A 22,863-nucleotide genomic window follows, 5' to 3' on the forward strand; every position below is an offset into this window, starting at 1 on the left:
ATCATGAAAGTGACAGCCATTATGTTTACACAACAGTACCGACCGCAGTGCCACCCGCATGGCTCCTTATATCAGAGCCAGTCACATTTTTCACTTATTATTTGCCACCACCGTGCCCTCTATTGCAGTGGCAGCTTCAATGCCCCAGTCTTAATAGCAGCTGGTAAATGGAAGCATGCACAGACAAGAGCACATGAGACTATGCAGAAACAAAGGCCAACGGTAGGCCCGTGCTGCCATCACTTTACTACAATGTCTCAGAATTCAGCCAATCTTAAAAAGTGGAAAGAAAAGTAGGTGAAGCTTCACTTTTATGGGCAAAACATGCACATTTTTCACTGTCCACTTCTTTAAAACACATTCTAAAAAGGACCCAGGATAGGACCGACACAACACCTCTGTACTAAGCACTGTGTCCTCCACCAGTTCCCAGCTGTCTTCTTCTTCTGGAAAGGGACATCCACATGACCCCTGCAGTCAATCAGGCGCTTTGATCAACTTCAGCCTTCACATTTGGTCCGAGACATAAAAAGAGATCTCTCTACTGACTCAGATATAATGTGAAGGCTGCAGATGATTAGTGGCCACTGAATAGCTACAGAAGTCACATGATTTCCCACGGAGGAGAAGCATCCAGCAGAAAACTGGCAGGGATACAAAGCGTTGAGCATGGAAGAGTGGTGCCGGTCAGGTAGAGAAGCAATAATTTTGTTTTATTTTACTATCACTCTGTGATTTAAAGTAGTGGACAACCTCCTTAAAGCCAAAACATGGCCAAAAGAGTGGTGCAAACCTCTGTCTATTTACAGTCTAAGGCTATGCTCACATGTCCAGTACTTTAGAATGGTTCCAGAAGCAAAAATTGATTTTAACTGGATCCGCTTAACACTGAAGTCTATGGATCTGTTAAATAGACATCAGTTTTTCTTTAATTTCAAAAAGATCCATATTTTGCTTACTGGATCAGTTTCAAAAAGAAAATAACAGATGTCTATTTAACAGATCCGTGGTCCATAGGCTTCAGTGTAAAGCAGATCCAGCTAAAATTTTATTTTTTTTAAAACAGACAAAAAAGTTGTGTCTGCACAACTTATTTGCCAACGGATCCCTGCTCAATCCGTTGTAACAGATGATGATTGGACATGTGAACATAGCCTAAGCAAATAGCATTTTCCAGATTTGAAACCAAGCTTGATCATATTTATTAAAAGGCGAGTATTTTATCTACTCTTCTGACAAATGCCAGCCTTAATAAATTTACTCCATAGTCTTTTCTATGACCAGTATAGCAGGTTTTCTCATCTGCTTGGTTCTTCGGCACAATCCTCCCTGTTTACACCTGGTGTTGAATGGCCCCCATGCATAATAATGAGTGTCCTCAATCTCCTTTACATACAAAATAATGTTGTCAGATATTCTTCGAGGAGAACAATGAAGCGGTTTGGTAATAAAAAAAAATAAATTACAAAAAATCAGATACTGCATTTGTGCTCCATTTAAGAGATTGAATAGGAAGAAGAGAGCGTGGAAGATGGTTCTACTCATTCCAGTCGATTGTTATATACGACTTATGATTTTATTATGTACAGTACATGTGTGTGGTAACTGGGCACAGAGCATCGCTAGGCTGCATTGTATGACTGGGCACCATTTACACAGTGTACGCTCACACTAAACCGACAACAATTTACGGGATTTTGAAATAGGCTTCATTTATGTTTTACGAGCATGAGAGCAAACCATCCGGAAAACCACACAATACTCTCAGCACCGGTCTACTTGGTGCAAGAAAAAAGTCACAGTCAGCTATTTTTTTTTTTTGATGCAGCGCTCAAAATCACCTACGGTATATACCAACAGTATAAAAAGGTAATAGAATACTAGTGTAGAATCTCTCAAGTGGCAACTCAAAGCAACATTAAAAGGAGTTGTCCAAGACTTCAAAAAATATATTAAAAGTTGATACTGTTGTAAGAGAAAAAAATAAATAATTAAGACCCCTGTTAATTTTCTTACTGCAGCTCCAGTGTTCCCCACTAGTCTTTCACTTGTTCAGCAGAGTTGACATGCTGTACATGTGCATGGGACCACTGCAGTCAATCACTGTCCATGCTGCTGTGCTCATGAGGTGGATTCTTTGAGCCATCAGTCTGGAGGAGCAGTTGTGATGCAGCATGGACAAATGACGTTGGTGCAGTTGGCCCAACCTATGGAAACCACGGAGGCTGTAAATACTGGAAGACAACATGGAAGTTGTGTAAAAGTGGATCACAAGGAAACTGGAGAAAGATGAAACATGGATGAGATAGTTGCACAAAAAAGTGGACTTAGCGACCTGGCTAGGTGTTGATTTAGCAAAGTGGAATAGCGCAGCAGGGCTGAGTATAACAGGAGATATCATAATTCATACTCAGGCAGCACACTACTGCCCGAGACAGACTATAAGGATGACCTGAAAGATACGCGTCAGGTTGTCACCATAACTTGAGTCACACAGGAACGGATGAAGGTTGGCTACAAGAGTCAGGACTGGTGATTTACAGTTTACCCACTGAGGACAGTGATTGGCTGCAGCGGTCACATGCACATCGGTGCACCATTAGATGGCCAATGTATGCACAGCTGCATATGGCTGCTAATGAGCTGAACAGCAGGGGAACCCAGATCAGCAATTTAGTAGTGCAACAAAGAACCACATGTTATTAGTCTATGTGTGTAGGAGAGGAATATGGTGCTTTAGGGCAACATCGGGGTCTATATTTGTGCTTGATAAATCTATGTCAAGGTGGCTCTAATTCTGATAGATTTAATACTGCGGATATAAATTTGGTGTTCTGCACTATATGTTGGTGCTGGTATAAACTGTGCAAAATGTTTTGTGCCAGAAACACACTTTAATAAATGTATCTTGTTAAGACCATTGCCATAAACAAAAAGAATTCTTGGCACAAACAAATCAAACACGTTATGCATCCTGGAAAAAGCTGAAAATACGACGAGAACCCAGGTACAGTGAGGGTGCCAAATCTGTGAATAAGGAGGATGCTCTTTATAGATTTTGCTCATCTTTCAGAACGGAGATCCATCACATTATTACTATGCCACAAACACTGAAAAATGCAAAGATCAAAAATGTGAAAATGTTTCCACTGTACACTGAGATAGTCCGGAAAGAAAGTTATTCAGATGCAAATAGTTTTTGTCCTGGAGATAAGCCATTCTGCTATCAGGAGGCGAGAGCAAGGAAGAAAGCGAAGCAGGGTTTGAAAAGAGCAGCGGAGATTCTTCTAAAGCTGATATTTGCTTTGTACAGGTTGTGACCAGACTCAGAAGCCGTAGATGTAAAGCGCGACTGGAGCTATTAGCATGAGATAGACATCACAGGACCAGATCAAATATTTCACCAGTGTGTGGAGGGAACTGGAGACTCAGTGACTGTAAAACTATGGGAATACAACACACTGTGAAAGCTCTTCTATTTTGCCCCCCCCCCCCCCCGATAAGTGCGCTGGTTTATAGGAAAGCGACTGCAGTCTTTATGATCTCCTAAACACTTTATGAGGGCATTTGTTTTAGCACCGAATTATGGGAGATTCTTCTAGATAAGAACTGTTTGATGTAAGATTAAAAGAGTACAGAATCATGAGCACACATATAATGAAGAAGATATACAAGTGTATCGTAAAATCCTTCTAGGATGAAAACTTCACAAATGGGCAAAATGTTTCCAACAAACCTGGCAGCAATGTTGGGTTTACACAAGTAGATCTTAAGTGACCGTCAATAGATTACATGCAATTAATTGGCAGTCATTTAATGGCCGGTGTGGATCGGCCAACCGCACACTTCCACGCTTGTCATCCTGTTTACACCAGTCAATGTAGTCAACACACAACAATGATTTTTCATCAAGCTAAAAAAATTATTGCTAACAATGAACAAGCATTTTGATAATTTGTTTGGTGAATACCAGCTTGTTTAGGTAGCTTTATAATTAAAGGTTGGTCTCAAAGCAGCATAAGAAATCAATTTTCTTGCCACAACAGAAGGAAGGACACATTAGGCTATATGCACACCTTGCAGATTTAACTGTGGAATTTTCTGCGCAGATTCTGGCGGAAAACGCAGGTCAGAATCTGTGCCTTTTTTTGGTATGTGCACACGTTACAGACTTTTCTGCGGATTTCTTCCTTTTTTCCCCACTGCAGATTTCTATTATGGAATGGGTGCAGAAACGCAGCAGATCTGCAAAAAGAATTGACATGATCCGTTTTTGAATCTGCTGCATTTTCCGTGCAGATTTTTCCGCACCATTAGCACAGCATTTTTTTTGTTGCCATTGATTTACATTGTACTGTAAATCCCTTGCGCATCTGCAGCATTTCTGCGCAGAAAAAAAAGGTGCAGATCTGCAGGAAATCCGCAACGTGTGCACATAGCCTTAGATGGTACCCACTGATCTCAATGAACATACAACAAGACAGAAGAAGAATCGTGGCCTTCAGAATATGGTGCTGGAAAAGTAAATTATCAATACCATGAATGGCGAGAGGAACAAACAAATTAATTTTGGAATAAATCATGCCAGACATGTCACTGGAGAAGGATATCATGGTTGGAAGAATTGAAGGAACAAGGCGAAGAGGAAGACAAGCAACCCGATGGCTTGATAGTATCAAAATAATAGCGGGGAAGACTCTGGTGGACCTATCTAGGCTTGTACAAGATCGATCTTCCTACATATTGTTCATCCATCAAGTCTCCATGGCTTAAAATGAGCCAAAGGCTGTTAAATAAAACAAAACTAAAGAGGGACAATTTTTGGTCCTCTATTAGCTCAAGATCTTTTAGAAAAGTAACTGAATTTTGGTTTAAGCCACTAAAAATTGTATTTCACCACTCCTTGGTTAAATCTGTTCATGGTGACACCCAATAGTCCTGTATCACAGAACATAAAAGGGTTGTTAAGCTTCTCCAGACTCTAAATATTAATATTTCCCTGTATCAGTGCAGAATTATGGGAAAATTATAAGAACTGAAAACTTAAGAAACACAATTGCCTCTGAAACTATAAAAGCATCCATATTAGGTTTTAGCTAGCTTTTCGATACCATAAAAAGGGAAAAATTGAGCCAAGAAAACAGATGACAAAATGCTTACAAGACTTTTAGACCCAATATATTCTGTTTTTTATTTACATAGGAGAGCTGGTGAGGGTATCAAGGATTTCCTGCAAATTATCATTAATTGGGGTAAACATCCTTCAAAGTAATCACATCTTGCTGCCCAAGGAGGACTTTATGTGATATTAGCTTTCCATCATGTGCCACCCTCTTAATCAAGGAGTGTCCTTTTCCTATGCAGCAGGTCTCATCTCAAAATCTGATTTTTTGGGGGCAGATCAAACCAAACTTACAGCTATAACATATATATCAGAGTTGAGCAAAAAGATTTGTGCTGCACTGGTCTAATGCTCAGTGTGTACCTCCGTAGCAGATGGACCAGGGTAAACTTCACTCTTGTGATCGGCATCCTCATCCCAGCATCCTGGACACTTCTTACTCTTACGGGGCCCCACAACATCATTCATTGTTGTCATATGCATCACGCTACAATGTCAGCATGTTGCAGAGTCTAGTAAGTGTAAGAGGTTGCTGGGCAAACCATGCCAGTCACAGAACTTAAAACTGTCTTGGCTTATACCGAAAACTGAACGGTGTCGCCTGTTGGACTAGGACAGCAAGAATCTTTTTACTCAACTCTATATATGAACAGCTATGAGACAACAATTATGGCCACTGGGCATCCAAATGGCAGTAATGCATCAGCAAAAATTTCTATTTTTTTTTTTTACAGTGGGAGCCTATTTTCTAGCTATGCCAAAGTAGGGTACATTAGTGGCTTCTGAGATAAAATCTCGAAATCCTCCCGGTGTATACCTCAAATGTGAAAACAGACTCAGGCAGCATTAGAGAAAGGTGGGTGTATTATGGCAACCTTCACAGAGCAAGCGTCGGTTCACAAGACTGATTACTCCACATCCAAGAATAATGGTGCAATTATTCTTACCAGACTTTGATAAGAGTTTGATCAGAGTGGCATCAATTTGTCTCAGACGTCGAGAAAAAAAATAACTTCTCCATTCTGTCAGCCCATGAAAATCAATTGGATTATTTTGATAGACCCATAGACTTGATGGCCCCATGGAATATCATAGGTAAGAATGCTATCCGTGAAAACCACGGATAGCACTAGTACGAGAAAATCGGTTGTGTGCGCAAGGCACAATATTGGAAAAACTAGTTGAAAACTGGATAATAATGTCCATATAGTTTGTCACCAAAAGAAGTAACACAACTAAGTGACTTATTTGCCACCATTTTTTATTTTAGTGGTAACTTCTCATTAATGTAATTACTAAAAAATGTTGACATATTCTCCACCAAGGTACAAAAATCCTTTTGGCTTACTAAGCGTCCATCTCACTGGCGGTTTTACTACAGAATATTTGCTCTTCTTTCGCACACAAAGCCAATGTTACAGAGTTTACTTACCAAGTTTTCAGTACTACTCTCTTACCTTATTTATTTAACCTGTTCATTTCTGACCCACTTGTTATCACTTTACAAATATGACCCTCAGTGTCAAACAAGATTACAGATAGAAAGGATGGAAGGCGATTACAGGGAGTTAAAATCAGAATTTTACTGTCGCTATAAGCCCACATTGAAATTCTTCAGCCGGTACAGGTGTTGAGCAGAACACGTCTGCCTTTGATCTCACTTGTGTCTTTGTTCCAGCAGGTGGGAAAAACACTTTTTAACCTCATTAAGGCAAAGGCACCAAACCACATTAAAGATGAGATAGAACAGTTCTGTTTATTTATAGGCTTTAAAGCAGATTTTTCTGCCTTTTGTGGAGAGATTTTCACATGTACTTTAAAGTGAAGATTTGATTTTGGAGCTAGTAAGTATATATATATATATATATATATATATATATATATATATATATATATATATATATATACACTCACCGGCCACTTTATTAGGTACACCATGCTAGTAACGGGTTGGACCCCTTTTGCCTTCAGAACTGCCTCAATTCTTCGTGGCATAGATTCAACAAGGTGCTGGAAGCATTCCTCAGAGATTTTGGTCCATATTGACATGATGGCATCACACAGTTGCCGCAGATTTGTCGGCTGCACATCCCAAAGATGCTCCATACAAGGCAGGATGGATCCATGCTTTCATGTTGTTTACGCCAAATTCTGACCCTACCATCCGAATGTCGCAGCAGAAATCGAGACTCATCAGACCAAGCAACGTTTTTCCAATCTTCTACTGTCCAATTTCGATGAGCTTGTACAAATTGTAGCCTCAGTTTCCTGTTCTTAGCTGAAAGGAGTGGTACCCGGTGTGGTCTTCTGCTGCTGTAGCCCATCTGCCTCAAAGTTCGACGCACTGTGCGTTCAGAGATGCTCTTAGGCCTACCTTGGTTGTAACGGGTGGCGATTTGAGTCACTGTTGCCTTTCTATCAGCTCGAACCAGTCTGCCCATTCTCCTCTGACCTCTGGCATCAACAAGGCATTTCCGCCCACAGAACTGCCGCTCACTGGATTTTTTTTCTTTTTCGGACCATTCTCTGTAAACCCTAGAGATGGTTGTGCGTGAAAATCCCAGTAGATCAGCAGTTTCTGAAATACTCAGACCAGCCCTTCTGGCACCAACAACCATGCCACGTTCAAAGGCACTCAAATCACCTTTCTTCCCCATACTGATGCTCGGTTTGAACTGCAGGAGATTGTCTTGACCATGTCTACATGCCTAAATGCACTGAGTTGCCGCCATGTGATTGGCTGATTAGAAATTAAGTGTTAACAAAAAGTTGGACAGGTGTACCTAATAAAGTGGCCAGTGAGTGTATATATATATATATATATATATATATATATATATATATATATATATATATATTGGGTCATCTAATAGATGCACCTTTTCTGGGTCAGCTGTGGGCTGCTATTTTTATGCGGGGGGGGGCAATATCCATTGCCCCTACCAAGTGTAAGAAAACCAGTCCCCATCTGCCTGCTTTAGCTTAGTTGGTAGTCAAAAATAGGGGTGACTCCATTGTTTTTTTTTTTATTATGTATTTGGGGGGGCTGTCTAATTTTGATAACCAGCCAAGAAAACGCTGACAGGTAAGGGCTGCAGCCCACAGCTATCAGTTTTGCCTACGCTGATTAGCAAAAATAGAGGGACTGCATGTCATTTTTAAATTTTATTTATTTATCTATTACACAGGCGCCGGCTGACGAGTACTATTATCATCGTACGCCTGCTCTCGCTGCTATCGAGACCAGTCATACAATGCTGAGAGTAGTATTTTCATCTGCCGACACCTGTGACAGCGGTAACCTTTTTACCACCGGTCACAGCTGCCGTCTCACACACTGTTATCTGTATGACAGCGTGGGAACCAAAGTGCTCTGACCGGCGGTAATGAACTTACCGTCAATCAGAGCTGGTGTTTCTCACTCTGTCACACAGGCGACAACATGTTTAATATTGAATGTTCTGGCCCCCTATTCATTTGAATAGGGCCTGGGTTAGGATTCAATTTCTGGTACCCGAACAGAACTTTTTAAAAATGTTTGGCCACCGGTTCCGAACATCCATGGGTTCGCCCATCACTATTCAATTCCCATCAAATAAATTAAATGCAAATGTAATTTCCTAATAAAGTTTGCTAAATTCAAGTTTTGGCTGATTCGCTCATCACTAGTCAACAAGAATAAGGCACAACTTCTAATCTGATCATTCGGAATATTTTATAATATAGTTGAACATAGCAGATCCAGTTAAATCTGGTTTAATGGGATTTGTACATTGAGATGATCGAGATTAAGGTATCATAATATTGTATCGCCTTCAATTTTGTGCTTAGCATGTTGTCCTTTCTCTGCTGCCGTAAGGATCAATGACCTCTATTGTAATAGACCCTGTGGTTTATAACGTAATCAGGTCATCCGTAAGCAAAGTAATCCACAATAAAATGCTCCAATCATCCAATAAACTCTGAAAATCCTACAAAATAGCATGTATTTCACGTTCACTTCTGAACTGTAGCACTTTAATTTACCCAAGTACAGAAACGATACATATTGATTAGAAATGACGTGTCTCCCGCTATGACATATACTCTAGTAAATATCCCAGGATTCCCCAAACCTGCACATATTTTAATTAAAATGATTGAGAAACTACAAATCAGTTACTTGTCCTTTATCAGCAGAACAGAATAATGCCGTTCCTAATTCTAGAACAGATGGCATAAGCGGTGAAAAAAGCCCAGTATTAGATTTTGCTGCTTCCTAAGCATATGGATTAACATCTTGTTACACTGATTTAGTATAATCAAAAATACTTATCAACAATCAGCTGAGTTACACATATTTGGATCTAGTTGAATCAAGTTTGGACTGAAATGTAGTTGGAGGAAAAGAAAATATTGCACAAAAATAGCGAATCTACCCCCCAGGAGAAATTACTTCCGTTCTCCAATATAATTCTCGTTACTTTTTTACCTAATTCTGGCAAGAAAGTCACATTGCTTATTCAATGTAAATGTTGATTGATAGACTGTCTCTTTAAATTTGGTAAGAAGTCCTACGCAGTGAGGAGTCCATTTGTTACCAAGACAGGATAAATTATATTAAGACTCTATACAATTTGTCAAGCCACAAGGAAATACATAAAATGAATAGCAGTCACGCACAGCAATACATTTAAATGTGTCCGAGGTGTCTGCTTCTCAATGAAATTTAAAACCAAATTTCAAATACAATTATTGGTAATTTGAAGATACACAAGTCTATAGCCTTAAAGATAATCTGTCACTAAGGTTATGTTTCTCAGTCTGGGAGCAGCATAAAATAAAGGCAGATACAAAGATTCCAGCAATGCATCACTTACTGGGCTTCTACCTGTAGATTGATGCTATCACTGTTTTAACTGCAGCTCTGCTAGTCCTCTCAGTGATGAGCTCTATCTACCTTGACCCTGTCAATCAATAGTGGGGGCAGGCATACGCTGAACTTATGAATAAGAAGGACTGTACAGCAGGAATTTTCACTGAAAGGACCAGCAGAGCTGCAGCAAATTAAACAGTAATTTATCAAAACTACCAAAAAGAGCACAGTAAGTGCCATACTCCTGGAAATTGGTTCCCTGTCCTTACTTTGTGCAATTGTCAGAAAACTGGTGACAAATTCAATTTAATAAGAAAATAAGTCTAAGATGAGACACAGTATGCGGCCCGTGGCCACTAAACAGTGTGTTGGGTTTTTGTTTTTTCGCCCTGTACATTGATTAAAACTGGCAAATGCAACAGCAGTCATGACAGCAGTGACATACCGTTCATAGCTGCAGCCCAAGCGACCACTATGGGGCACATGAGTTGGGGCCCCTCTCCTCCCTCCCGTAATCACAATTTCAGCAGTATCAGCATCCCCAGGATATGGATACCATTGAATAGAATGGTGGATCAGGGAGACAAAGGTTCCCTGTTTTTTGTGTACTTTTTTATAATGTCAGTAATTATAGGGGCAATTACAATGAATGGGAGGCTAGTGGGGGTCCAATCATACCAAATGGAGGGCTTGTGAGGGTCAATCATACTGAATTGTGGGCAATTATACTGAATCGGGGGCCGATTGAGGCCAATAATACTGAATGGAGGATGGTGGGGACCAATCATATTGTATGGAAGGCTCATGGAAGCCATTCAAACTGAATGGAAAGCTTGTAGTGGAAATCAAACTGAATGGGGAGCGGGTGGGGGCCAATCATACTGGACGAGGGGCAATCATTCTAAGTGAAAGGCTTTTGGGAGCCAAACATACTGAATGGAGGGCTTGTAGGAGCCAATCAAACTGAATTGGAGGCTGTTGGGGGACAATTATACTGAATGGAAGGCTTGTGGAAGCCAATAAAATTGAATGGAGGGCTTCTGGGGGCCAATCATACTGAGAGGAGGGCTGGTGGGGGGCAATCATTCTGAATGAAAGGCTTGTAGAGGCCAATCAAACTGAATTGGAGACTGGTGGGGGCCAATCATACTGAAAGGAGGGCTTGTATTCACCAATCAAACTGAATTGGAGGCTAGTGAGGGGCAATCATACTGATTAGGGGCTAGTGGGGGCCAATCAAACAGTACACAAGGCTTGTGGAAGCCAATCACACTGATTGGAGGACATTTAAGGGTCAATAAAACTCAACTGGAGGCTGGTGGAGCCTATTATACTAAATGGGGGCAGCATGGTGGCTCAGGGGTAAGCACTGCAGACTTTCTGCAAGGAGTTTTTATGTACTCCTCATGTTTGCGTGGTTTTCCTCCAGGTTCTCCGGTTTCCTCCCACATTCCAAAGACATACTGATGAGGAACTTAGATTGTGAGCCCCATTGGGGACAGTGATGATAATGTGTGCAAACTGTAAAGCACTGCGGAATATGTTAGCGCTATATAAAATATAAAAGATTATTATTAAATGGGGGCTGGTGAAGGCCAATCAAACTAAATGGGGAGCTGGTTGATGCCAATAAAACTGACTGAGGTGGGGGGAAATTAGAACATTTGCTATGGGGGCCAATGATTTCCATATTATCTGCCAAACAAATGACATCACTTCCTATCACAGAGACACTTATGTCAAACTGAACTGTAGTAGTCATGGAAAATAATTCACATACGGACAATAATTAAAATGCAGACCGGGGGTAGAACAAGGCACAAAATGCTTATTAGGGAACTTTTTATTTTAAAAGGTTCCTTATAGTCAGCCCATGTTTTTAGGCTAAAAGTGCCCCTCGTGGCTTATACTCGAGTCATTGTTCCAGGGGGTCGGCGGGGGAGGGGGAGCGGCAGCTGTAACATCATACTCACCTGCTCCCGGCGCAGTCTCTGCACTTCCCTGCTTCTCCGATGGTCTCTGGTGCCTGCAGCTCTTCTTGTGTTCAGCGGTCACGTGGTACCGCTCATTAAAGTAATGAATATGGACGCGACTCCACTCCCATAGGCGAAGCGCATATTCAATACTTTAATGAGTGGTACCATGTGACCGCTGAACACGGGAATAATCTGCTGGCGCACGCCAGAGACCATCAGAGAAGCAGGGACTTGCAGACTGCATCAGCATGGGGTAAGTATGACGGGAGAGGGTGAGCCATGCGATATTTACCTGTCCCTGTTCCACCGCCGGGCTCTGTCTTCCGCATCCTCTTGCTGTGACGTTCAGTTCAGAGGGTGCGATGACGGGGTTAGTGCTCGCCCTCTGCCTGAACAGTCACAGCAGAGACCTGGTGAATATCACAAGTGCCGCTGTCCTGAGCCTGCGGCAACTCCGCTGCCGCCTGCTCAGGCCCCTGGCACTCGGCATCCAGCGATGAGAGATGAGTATGTCATTTTTTTTTTTTTAAATCTCAGCTGCAGCAGCATACAGGGCATATTATTCTATGGAGCATCTTATGGGGCTATCAACCTTTGTGCAGCATTATATGGGGCTTAATATTCTATGGAGCATCTTTGTGCTTTGTGCAACCTTTGTGCAGCATTATATGAAGAATAATATTCTACGGAGCATCTTATGGAGCCATCAACCTTTTGGCAGCATTATATAGGGCATATTTTAATATGGAGCATCTTATGGGGCCCACCATGAACTGTATGGAGCATTTTATGGGGCTCCTAATTCAATATGGATATTCAAAAACACTTAACCTACTGATGTCTCAATTAATTTTACTTTTATTGTTATCTATTTTTATTTTTTAAATTTACCAGTAGCTGCTGCATTTCCCACCCTAGGCTTATACTTGAGTCAATAAGTTTTCCCAGTTTTTTTGTGGCAAAATTAAGGGTCTCTGCTTATACTTGAGTATATACGGTAATAAGTTGAAACAACATATGTCATGTTGACATTTTAAAGTTTGCTGTAGGATATTGCATTGCATTCAATTGCTTGGATTGATAAATTTATACTTTACAAAAATTCCATTACTATAAAATAAAAAAATAAGGAACCCTCCACACTTCTCACCGTAATTCGTTCATCTTTATCATCTATTGGGGTCCCATCTTTCTTCCATGATATCGTGGGTTCTGGGTGACCTCGGGGAGGTTGGCATTCCATCACAGCAGGTTCTCCAACTGCCACCATGACATCTGAAGGGTTTTGTCTGAAGTCATCTCTAAGAACTGAGAAAAAAAAGAGATAAATATGATCATGTTAATGAAGTAATAAATACATTATATATTTCATCCAAAAAGTTGAAAAGAAACTGTTGGTGATATTGTGATCCTAAATGATGTTTGATACTATGATAATCAAACACAGTACGTTTAAAAGAAAGACCACCAGTAAGAAAACCTTCTAAACAGATCTCATATCTGTATATATCCTCATTTTCTCAGATTTTTCATGTCATCCTCAAACTTTAGACATGCAGCAGAAAAGTCTATGGTAGTTCGTAAATCTGTATTTAGAACCTCATAAACCCAATTTGTAAATGGAGAATTAAAATGTCATTGCAGTCTCTTCTTAGAGACATTGGTGGTCTGCATGAAAGGTGTTCGATAATAGATGATGGAACAGGGAAAGTAGAGCATGGTCACATCTTTCTCCCCCTACCACATACTGTACTTAAAGGTCACCACATGTTATGACCTTTCTTTTTCTAACTGAGATCAATGGCATCTAACCGAGCCATTACCTTTCCAATATTTAATATATCTCTGGATGACTCAACAATCAACATTCAGGTCTTGGATCTCTGGGTGGTTCAGAGTTGACCTCCATGAAATTTTAAGTGCTGTCCATATTTACCCAGATTTTTCTCATCTAAAATATTCTCTGATCTGACAAAAGGAACTGAGTGATCAGTCAGGTCCCATTCGGTGATGAAACTGTGGACAATGTGATGCAAATAATTGGTGCTATAACGAGTAAATATTTAAGCTAAAGACAAATATACTAATAGTTAATATGCTAATCTGTACCCCAAGATCACCTTGAAGCAAAACACAGAATGTAATTTTCTAGAACTGCTTAATTTGTACATTCCAAACACGCATCCAAGATATATTACGGTATACGGAAAACACTGAAGTCAACAGCCGCTGCCAAAATATGCTCAGGTTGGGTTTCATATTTCATTCCTCCAAATTGCTGACAGCTTCCGTCGTGTTATTCATTAATTAACTCCTAATACAGAAGAATTTGGGAGCGATCCTGCGGCTTAATGAAGACAATGAAAATTTGGAATACCTACCTGAGCAAAAAACTTCACTGCATACCATTAGCAAGAGAGCTGTGATCGCAGTTAACGCTACAGCCGTAATAAGCATTATTATGCACATTAAATGCATAGCTTCAAGTGCAGAAAATGAAATACTCTTTAGCGACTTAAAAAAAAATAAATTCACTCTAGAAAGTGTTCTACTTAGCAAAAATAGATATACCGGTATGTCAAACAATAGATAGGCTAGAAATATCGTGAAATTCCCAAAGGCAAAATCTGCATCATTTCCACATGAAATTTTCATGTAAATCTGCATCAAAATCAGCATGTGAAAAATGTAAAGGAAAGTTTATGGAAGGGTCATATCCATCCTTCCTCCTCCAGTAGATGCAGGATTTTTCTTCCTAAAATAGAAAGATGTTCGTCTCCGTCCTTGCCTCGATTTCCAAAAACTGAACAAAACCACAGTTAAGAAAACTTACCCATTTACACTCATCCCTCACCTATATAAACAGATTATTGGGGTAAATGGTTTTCTAAACTTGACCATCGAGGGGCTTATAATTTGATATGCATCAAACCACATGGAAACCAGCATTTTTAACATCCGAGGGTCTATCTAAAATCATGTCATGCCATTATGCCATCTTGTCATGATATTTGGGTTAACCAATACCCCTGCTGTATTTCAAAACTTTATGAATTATATTTTTTCTGATTCCATTGGGAGATTTGTTGTGATTGATATTCATATCTTAATTTTTCTTCCTGATTTGGATTCTCACTTAGAACATGTCCGTGTAATATTACAAAGGTTGAGGGAAAATTATTTTGTTTGCCAAATCTGAGAAATGTATTTTTTGTGTTCAGGACTGTAACAACCCTGCCGGCATCACTGCATGGCCTTCCATCCCCCACTTGCATGTTACATCAACTCACTCACCCTGTGCCATGCTGTAAGATCTGTCTGCTGCCGGCTCCATGCCGCTTGCTCTGTGTACACTTCCTGGCTGTGTGCATAAGGGGGCGGCGCTGACAAATCCAGATTCTTAATGAGACTGTGTGCACTTCCCTATGGTGTCCACGGCCAAAGGCCTAGAGGCCTCTGATTCTTAAGGCATCCTCACCCATTGGAGGATGCCTGAGCAAACAATTTCCCTCAGTTAGTATTTGCTACTGAGCTGCCAGGTCGTGTCCTGTCTCTGTCTCTGAGGGCTGCAATACGCAGGCCTTTATCTGTGTTCTGTTTGTGTATCCGTGTCCGCCATCCAGTGGGGCGTTGTACCCTGGTCTGAATCTGTGTTCTGTTACTTCTGCATCAGACTCTGAGGCCTGCAATCTGCAGGCCTATATCCATGTCCAGTTCTAGTATCTGTGTCTGTCCCTGTCTGAACTCTGGTCTATGTCCGTTCCTGTTCCTTCTTTGTCTGTTGTCATTCCCACTCTGCTCTGTGTACCTCTGCCTTATCTCTGTGCTCTGCTTGCCACTACTAGTGGCTCTGCACTTCTCTGCTCTGTTCGCCACTACCTGTGGTTCTGTGCTTCTCTGCTTTGCTCGCCACAACCTGTGGTTCTGTGCTTCTCTGCTTTGCTCGCCACAACCTGTGGCTCTCCGCCTTCTGGCTCTTGGCTCCGCCTCCAGCATTTCCGCTCTTGGCCCTGCCTCCAGTGTCTCCACTCTTGGCTCCGCTCTTATCTCTACCTTCCTCTTTTCTGCTCTTAGCTGTCTTCTCCATCTCTGCTCTTAGCTGCATTCCTGTTCTTAGCTCTGCCTCCTGCTCTTGGCTCCGCCTCCTGCATTTCTGATTTGGCCTCCTGTGGTTCTGCTTTGCATCCGCTCTTGCGGTCTATCTCTATCTCCATTCTGCAACTTGCTGCCCAGGTCTCTACCTGTTTCTTTATATTCACCAGTCCGAACAGGTCCCTACCTTTTCCCATATACCCTACAGTCTGAACAGGTTCTTACCGGTTTCCATGCACCCGCCTGTATACCAGTTCCTACCAGAGTATCAGCCCTGTATGTCTGACCTTCCAGAGTGCCAGCCGTGTCCATCTGTCTGCTAGAGTGCCAGCCATGCCCGCCTGTCTGCTAGAGTGCCAGCCATGCCCGCCTGTCTGCCAGAGTGCCAGCCATGCCCGCCTGCCCGCCTGTGTCTTCGTCAAGCCCGTCTGCCTGTCAGGGCCTCTGCCGTACCTGTCCACCAGCCAGTGTCACAGCCGTGCCTGCCTGCCTGTGTCCTGTCCCCGGTGGGATCAGCATCCACAGCCAGACACCACCCTGGAGTGGTACCTGGTGGCTACCTGCTGCACAAGTCTGACCTCATCATCAGGGGCTCCAGCGAACACCTAGGAAGCTACTTAGTTATGCCCCTTCCAGGGTAGTCTTGTCAGTGGTCCAGTGGGGCCACACCCACAGACGCCCACGCCAACCAGTCTGGGCACGAGTGTTACAAGGATTTCAATCTTGGGGTTCATTTTATTTGGCTGATGGGTTTAAGATGGATCTTGGGGAGGTGCAAGACATAATAGGTTGGGTCCAATCTATTGACATGAAAGTATAGCAATGTTTTCTTGGATTCGCCAACTGTTTTAGGAAATCCATTGAAAGGAATATAGACCATAGGAGAGGTCCTGGGTTCCCACCTGAACTGTGAAGGCTGATCACTTAGTCAGGGCCTTCCATTCTAGGTTTCCTGGTAAACCTGGGGGTCCGATGGCCCCACTTGAAGAGGGGGTACTGTAACGATTTCACCACACTGAGACTGACAGCTCAGAAGCTTTATAGTATAGGGACATGCTGAGCTGTCAGTATTGTGAGTGAAATACCAATCACCCAATCTGAGGCAGGGGTATGCTGGGTTGTCGGTATTGTGATTGACAGCCCAGATGCACAGTCTGGCCGGACCTGCAAGGTCTTCCACCTGTTCGGAATGATTATCTGGTTATTTAAGCTGGCTGATTATCAGACTTTGCCAGTTGTGCCTTGCTCAAGAGGTGTGTTAGCTCCATGATCTCAGTTTGCATATTCTGATGATTTTTTCTGCCCATCTTTCGATTTGCCCTTGACTACTCTTTTGCCTTACCCCTTTTACCTTTAACACACTCTGATTGTAGTTACCAGTCCCTGGACTTTCTCTTAACTATACATTTGTCTTATCCCTTTGGCTTTGGCGTACCCTCCTGGCTTTTGACCTCAGACCCCTTGACTTCCCCACCTCACGGCTTGTCTGTGATCAGTGACTCAGCATCACATTGGTGATCCTAAAGCTCCTGACACGATCCATCCCCAAAAAAATCATCTTTCAATTATATTTACTGCAATTTTCAGGAGAAACTCTATTTAAATGATGGCGGAACATTTGTCCTACTTTTATTTATACTGTGAAATTCACTTTAACTGACTGGAAGAAAAAAAAACATTGAGGTTTGGATCATCCAGGGCAGCTATTTAAATTTTAGGCTTAGGGAGAATCTAAAGTACAGAGTAGAGAACAAGAAAGGCTCGAGCGTATTTATATATGAATGAAGCCTACAATGAAATGTCAAAAGCACATTAAAAAAGAAAAATGGAATTCATAATCTTAGCCTAGTATTCCAAGCTAAAGAAAGAAAATAACTACTGTATCTACATATAGAATCAAAACTCACTTAATGACTGTCTGTTGTTTCACAAAAAGGAAAATGCCAATTTGCCTTGGAGACACATACTCCTAACCAGAAACAAATGTATTCAATTATCTGTACAGACTTCGCTCCTGCAGGAAGCACACTGCCGTTTTGATTCACATTATTAAACTTGTTTGACATGCAGCAAGCAGGCACATTTATAAAAGTAGCCTGATAGAAAAAAGTCAAGCAAGACAACAGGAAATGTGCAGTTGAAAATATAAATTAACTCCTATTTTTAAGATTTCTTTTTTTTTTTTGCAAACAGCGAGAGTAATTCTGCATTGTCTTCCATGGAAGTTACTTTATAAAGTAGGTACAAAGAACTCTGACCCCAATTCATCAAAGTGATTATTTAAATTGCTTTGAAAAGTCACAAAATACAGAGTTGTGCAAAAATTTTACGACTTTTGGTGTTTTCACGCCGGTTTCATCCAGCTCTGCCAAAATTGGCAAGACAGGGGCGCGGCAGGGCAGGGTGTTGGGGGGCTGATGTCATAGCTCGCCTAATTCATGACAAAATGTGGCATACCTTACACCACAAATCTTACACCACTTAATGACTGGAGTAAGATTTCTGCAGAGGCACACATAGACGCACGTCTATGATTCATTAAGAGGCATGAACCTCTTACTGAATCAGAAGAATCTGACTCCTCCACGACCCCTCAACCCAAGTTGCCAGTCCGGAAAAATCGAGGGCCTTTGAGTTTTAAGGAATGTTCATTTTTGCATAAACAGGCTGCCTTTCAACCACCGAATTATCAAAACGCTTGTTCGTTTGGTGGAATGATCTTTTTGCTTTTACAAAAGAACATTGTTCTCTATTGCCTATTGTCCAGGGTAAATAGGATCTGCTTTGCTGGGGCAGACTGTGCGCACTGAGCGATTTATCATAGATTGTTCTATGAAGATCGGAAGCATGGTCTACCTGTGTAGGATATCAAATAATAGAAGATTGGCAAACATGATCAGGTAGACATAAAACAGTGTAATAAATCCCTAAACACACTCAATAACTTATAGAATTACTCAATTTCTTTTATAGGAAAAAGGAAGAGCTGTCTCATTAGTGGCATCGCTAGAACATGCCATTATGGTTTGATTGGTGTAGGTCCGACTGCTGTGACCTCTGCCTATTGCTACAATAAAGCAATATTGACTTATGAGTCAATCTACTGACCTCCAGAAACATCTAAATGGTGTCATTAACAGACAACGTGACATAGCGCTTTCCTAGTTCTGCTGCCACTTCTAGTAATCAGTGGAAGTCATTGAGGTCTGCCCTGGACAAATAATAATAATAATAATCTTTATATAGCGCTAACATATTACGCAGCGCTTTACAGTTTGTACACATTATCATCGCTGTCCCCGATGGGGCTCACAATCTAAATTCCCTATCAGTATGTCTTTGGAATGTGGGAGGAAACCGGAGTGCCCGGAGGAAACCCACGCAAACACGGAGAGAACATACAAACTCTTTGCAGATGTTGTCCAAGGTGGGATTAGAACCCAGGACTCCAGCGCTGCAAGGCTGCTGTGCTAACCACTGCGCCACCGTGCTGCCCCTACTGCGCCACCGTGCTGACAAAAAACCGACATGGATCTGTCACATCCAATGTCCGTCATGAGACAACCCCTTTAAGGTATATTGGAAGGTTAATTAAAAAAATTGTGATTCCTGGAAGTATGGCCATTTGGGCACTTATGGTCTATGAAAGACAGAAAAATAGTAAAAAAATACTCCGTCAGCTGATTCATGCATCTATGTAGACCTCAATGAACAGCACTGTAAGCGATTGAACCCAACGGAGCTCTTGTACTCCATTATTGAATGGCTCACTACATCTGATTTATTTCTCCAAATGATGGCACGATTAAAAAAATGCCAACATCAAATGGCACGTCATAAAAAAAAGCAAATTTAAAAAATTAATAATGTTTCCATATGCCAATGTGCAGAAAGTAGCATCACATTTCCTACAGTAAACACTATCCTGCACTTTCATTCCTACACTCTTTTCATTTTAAAACAAAAAATAAAACCAGGTTGTCAAGTTTTAGACGTGACCCTTCGGGAGCTTTATAAACTTGTTTGTTCGTCGCTATAGCAACAAAGCTCCAAACGAAGAGTGCAACATGTTCACAAACAATCAATAAACCAAATACTTCACGGCATCCTCTATCATTCAGAAATCGTATAAACAATGCAACATTATTATGCAACAATTTCATATATTTTGTCTCCCATCCTATGCAAATCGGATAAAGCAAGAATGAACCTTGCTGCTGTCATCGCCCAACAATGCTCCATAGCAGGAGCCTCGGAGAGCAAATGAAGAGACTCTCGCAATCAGCAAAATCCTAATACAGTCTTAATGTGGCCGGCGCTCTGGATGGACAATCCATCACTGTGACATCATCAATAGAAAATGTGACCATCAGGTTAATGAATGTTAGCAAATAAGTTGACAGTGAGTACAAATTTGAGATTGATAATGTTATAACCATGTGAGACGGTTCTAAACGGAGGATGGTGGCAGGATATTGGACTGGACATTCATGGGGTCATTGACCATCTGCAGTCGACAAGACTTGACACTCACAATGCCTGTAACCCAGGTAAATATAATGTTCTGATATTTGGTAATGCATACATGTCTTGGAGATTTGGACATAGAAATTCCAATTCAGTCAATTTGTGCCACAAAGAGTACAGCTGGACATTTAAATATTTGTACCAAGTTGTTTTCTTGAGTGTATCTGAAATCTAGGGGCTGTCATGGTGGATCCTTAGCCAATGATGGCCTCCAATCTAAGAAAATTGGGTAGACTTTGTAGAGCAGAGAATATTCTTAAAGAGGTTGTACACTGTATATTTATATTGATGACCTATTCTAAGGATACAAGGTATAGGCAATCAATTGGTCGTGGTGTCCAGACGCTTCCAAGTATGTCACAGGTACTGAAGAAAACAAACGTATTAAAAACAACACGTTTCGCAGTGGGATCAACTCCTTCTTTATGTATAATATATACCAGTACAATTCAACCTGAAGAAGGAATTGATCAACTACCACCAATCCTTCTCCAATACCTTGTATTTCCCCCTCCACCTGGGCGGGAGTGAGTGCAGTGGCCAAAGAGCAGCCTTCCAGTGTCTGCTTCCGAACGTAAATCAGAGTTGTGCCACACACCACTCACGAGATGCATGGTTCATATCCTATCACCTACCCAATTATCTTGCATGGTTACACAGAGGGCGCCTCTTTACTGTTTTTCTATTCTAAAGCTAGGATATCAATATAGATGGGTGTTGATCCAATTCCCCAAATCCCCACTGACCAGTTATTGTCACCTCTAGTGGCAGGCTCTGTAAAAAGTGTATGGAGCGGAACACCACTTCTCCATCACACTGTTTAGTGGACGCTGACAGCTACGGAAAATCCGTTCCAATGAAGGGAACAGAATCTGAGCTGCAGTACCAGCAGTGGCCACTAGACAGTGTATGGTGATGTTCCGCTATGTACACTTATAATATCCAGCTGCCACTGGGAGTGATAATGGCTGATCAGCTGTGGTGAGCAGTGCTGGACCCCTAGTGGTCTTACGTTGATGATCTATGCTAAGAATAGCTCATCAATGTAGAAGCAGACTACCCCTTTGCATAATGCTATTTTATTAGACGAGCATAAAAATAAGGTGATCATAAGGTATCTTGGAGATCAGCTCTGATTTGCTGCCGAAACTGTCAACCTGTGTTTAATTTCACTGCAGTGCCCCCAACAGGGGAAATGTAGTAATACATAGTGCTAACTGAAATCACTGGCATGTGTGTAATACATAGAGTTGTATGGTCTACCGGAGCAAGAGAGGCTCTTTTTGGCTGCCTTTCAATAGTTTATTGATGGTGTTACAAATTAGAGGTTTTCTACTATTAACTAAGAAATTCTAGTAGCATTTTTTGCAGCTTGTTATGTATTGTAAATGCTATGAAATGAATAATAATAATAATAATTCTAAGATATCTCTTTACACTCATTAGCTCTGAAATTTAATCACATTTTTGCAACAAGTTACCGTAGCTTAAAAATATTCACTGTATTAACCTTCTCATTTGCTTCCTCTGTAGACTTTCTATATGACTTATACTTAGACTGGATTAGACTGAGGTGATGCATATGATTTTATAATATTAATAATACTATGCTCTGCCTCCTACAAACAATAATTAATTAGGGGTAACGTGCAGACAGCAGGAGAGCTACATGATGAAGGCATTTTTCACTGGTCGTAATGTCTTCTTTTTACATAGGATATTTATTGTCATTCTTCCCTGGGAAAGGAGATGAGATTTGTTCCATTGTCTGCTATGTAATTATTTGCACATTTCACACAATCTGACAAAATCAATAACAGAAAATGTATATCACAGTCAATGACCCAAGACCTGAGCTACTGTTTGTAGTCATTTTCTTCTTCTGTCATACCGACAATAGTGCTCATCGTGCTTAAAAAATGAAAATAAAAAATGAATAAAATTCAAATGCAGTATTATGGAATGTAATGTGTAAATCCCTTCTTTAATACCCTCATCTATTAGCTATCATGGAGAGATGCCCCACTAAGGAGGACCAAGTATGTTCACAAATACATGGACAGCCAATTGATTTCTACTGGAAGACTGTAATGTTTAAAGGGGTTGTCCAGCCTTAGGCTACAAGACTGCAGTAACTCTATGCACTGGTTCTGGCCCTGGAAGAGGGCAATTATGTGACAGGATTTTCCAGTGATGATGCCAGAAAAGGCAAGCACATGACATTTTTTTTTTTTTTTGCCGTGTGTCTTGCTGCTGTGTGTCTAGCTTCTCTCCTCCTCTTAATCTTGGTG

General features: G+C 41.2%; 1 protein-coding gene across 6 annotated transcripts in view; it reads right to left on the bottom strand.

Annotated features, from left to right (window-relative positions):
• Window positions 1-22,863, bottom strand: part of ROBO1 (roundabout guidance receptor 1) — a 1,469,611-nt gene that overhangs the window by 148,744 nt on the left and 1,298,004 nt on the right. For 5 of the 6 annotated variants that reach the window (XM_077294071.1, XM_077294068.1, XM_077294069.1 and 2 more), the window contains one exon: window positions 13,104-13,261. In XM_077294071.1, coding sequence (XP_077150186.1) covers window positions 13,104-13,261 — 158 coding nt within the window. Of the gene's footprint in view, window positions 1-13,103; window positions 13,262-20,255; window positions 20,339-22,863 lie in introns of those variants that run through there. The other variant, XM_077294072.1, reaches the window with a different exon arrangement.

This window comes from Ranitomeya variabilis, chromosome 3 (assembly GCF_051348905.1).
Source record: "Ranitomeya variabilis isolate aRanVar5 chromosome 3, aRanVar5.hap1, whole genome shotgun sequence".
NCBI classification, from domain to species: domain Eukaryota; kingdom Metazoa; phylum Chordata; class Amphibia; order Anura; family Dendrobatidae; genus Ranitomeya; species Ranitomeya variabilis.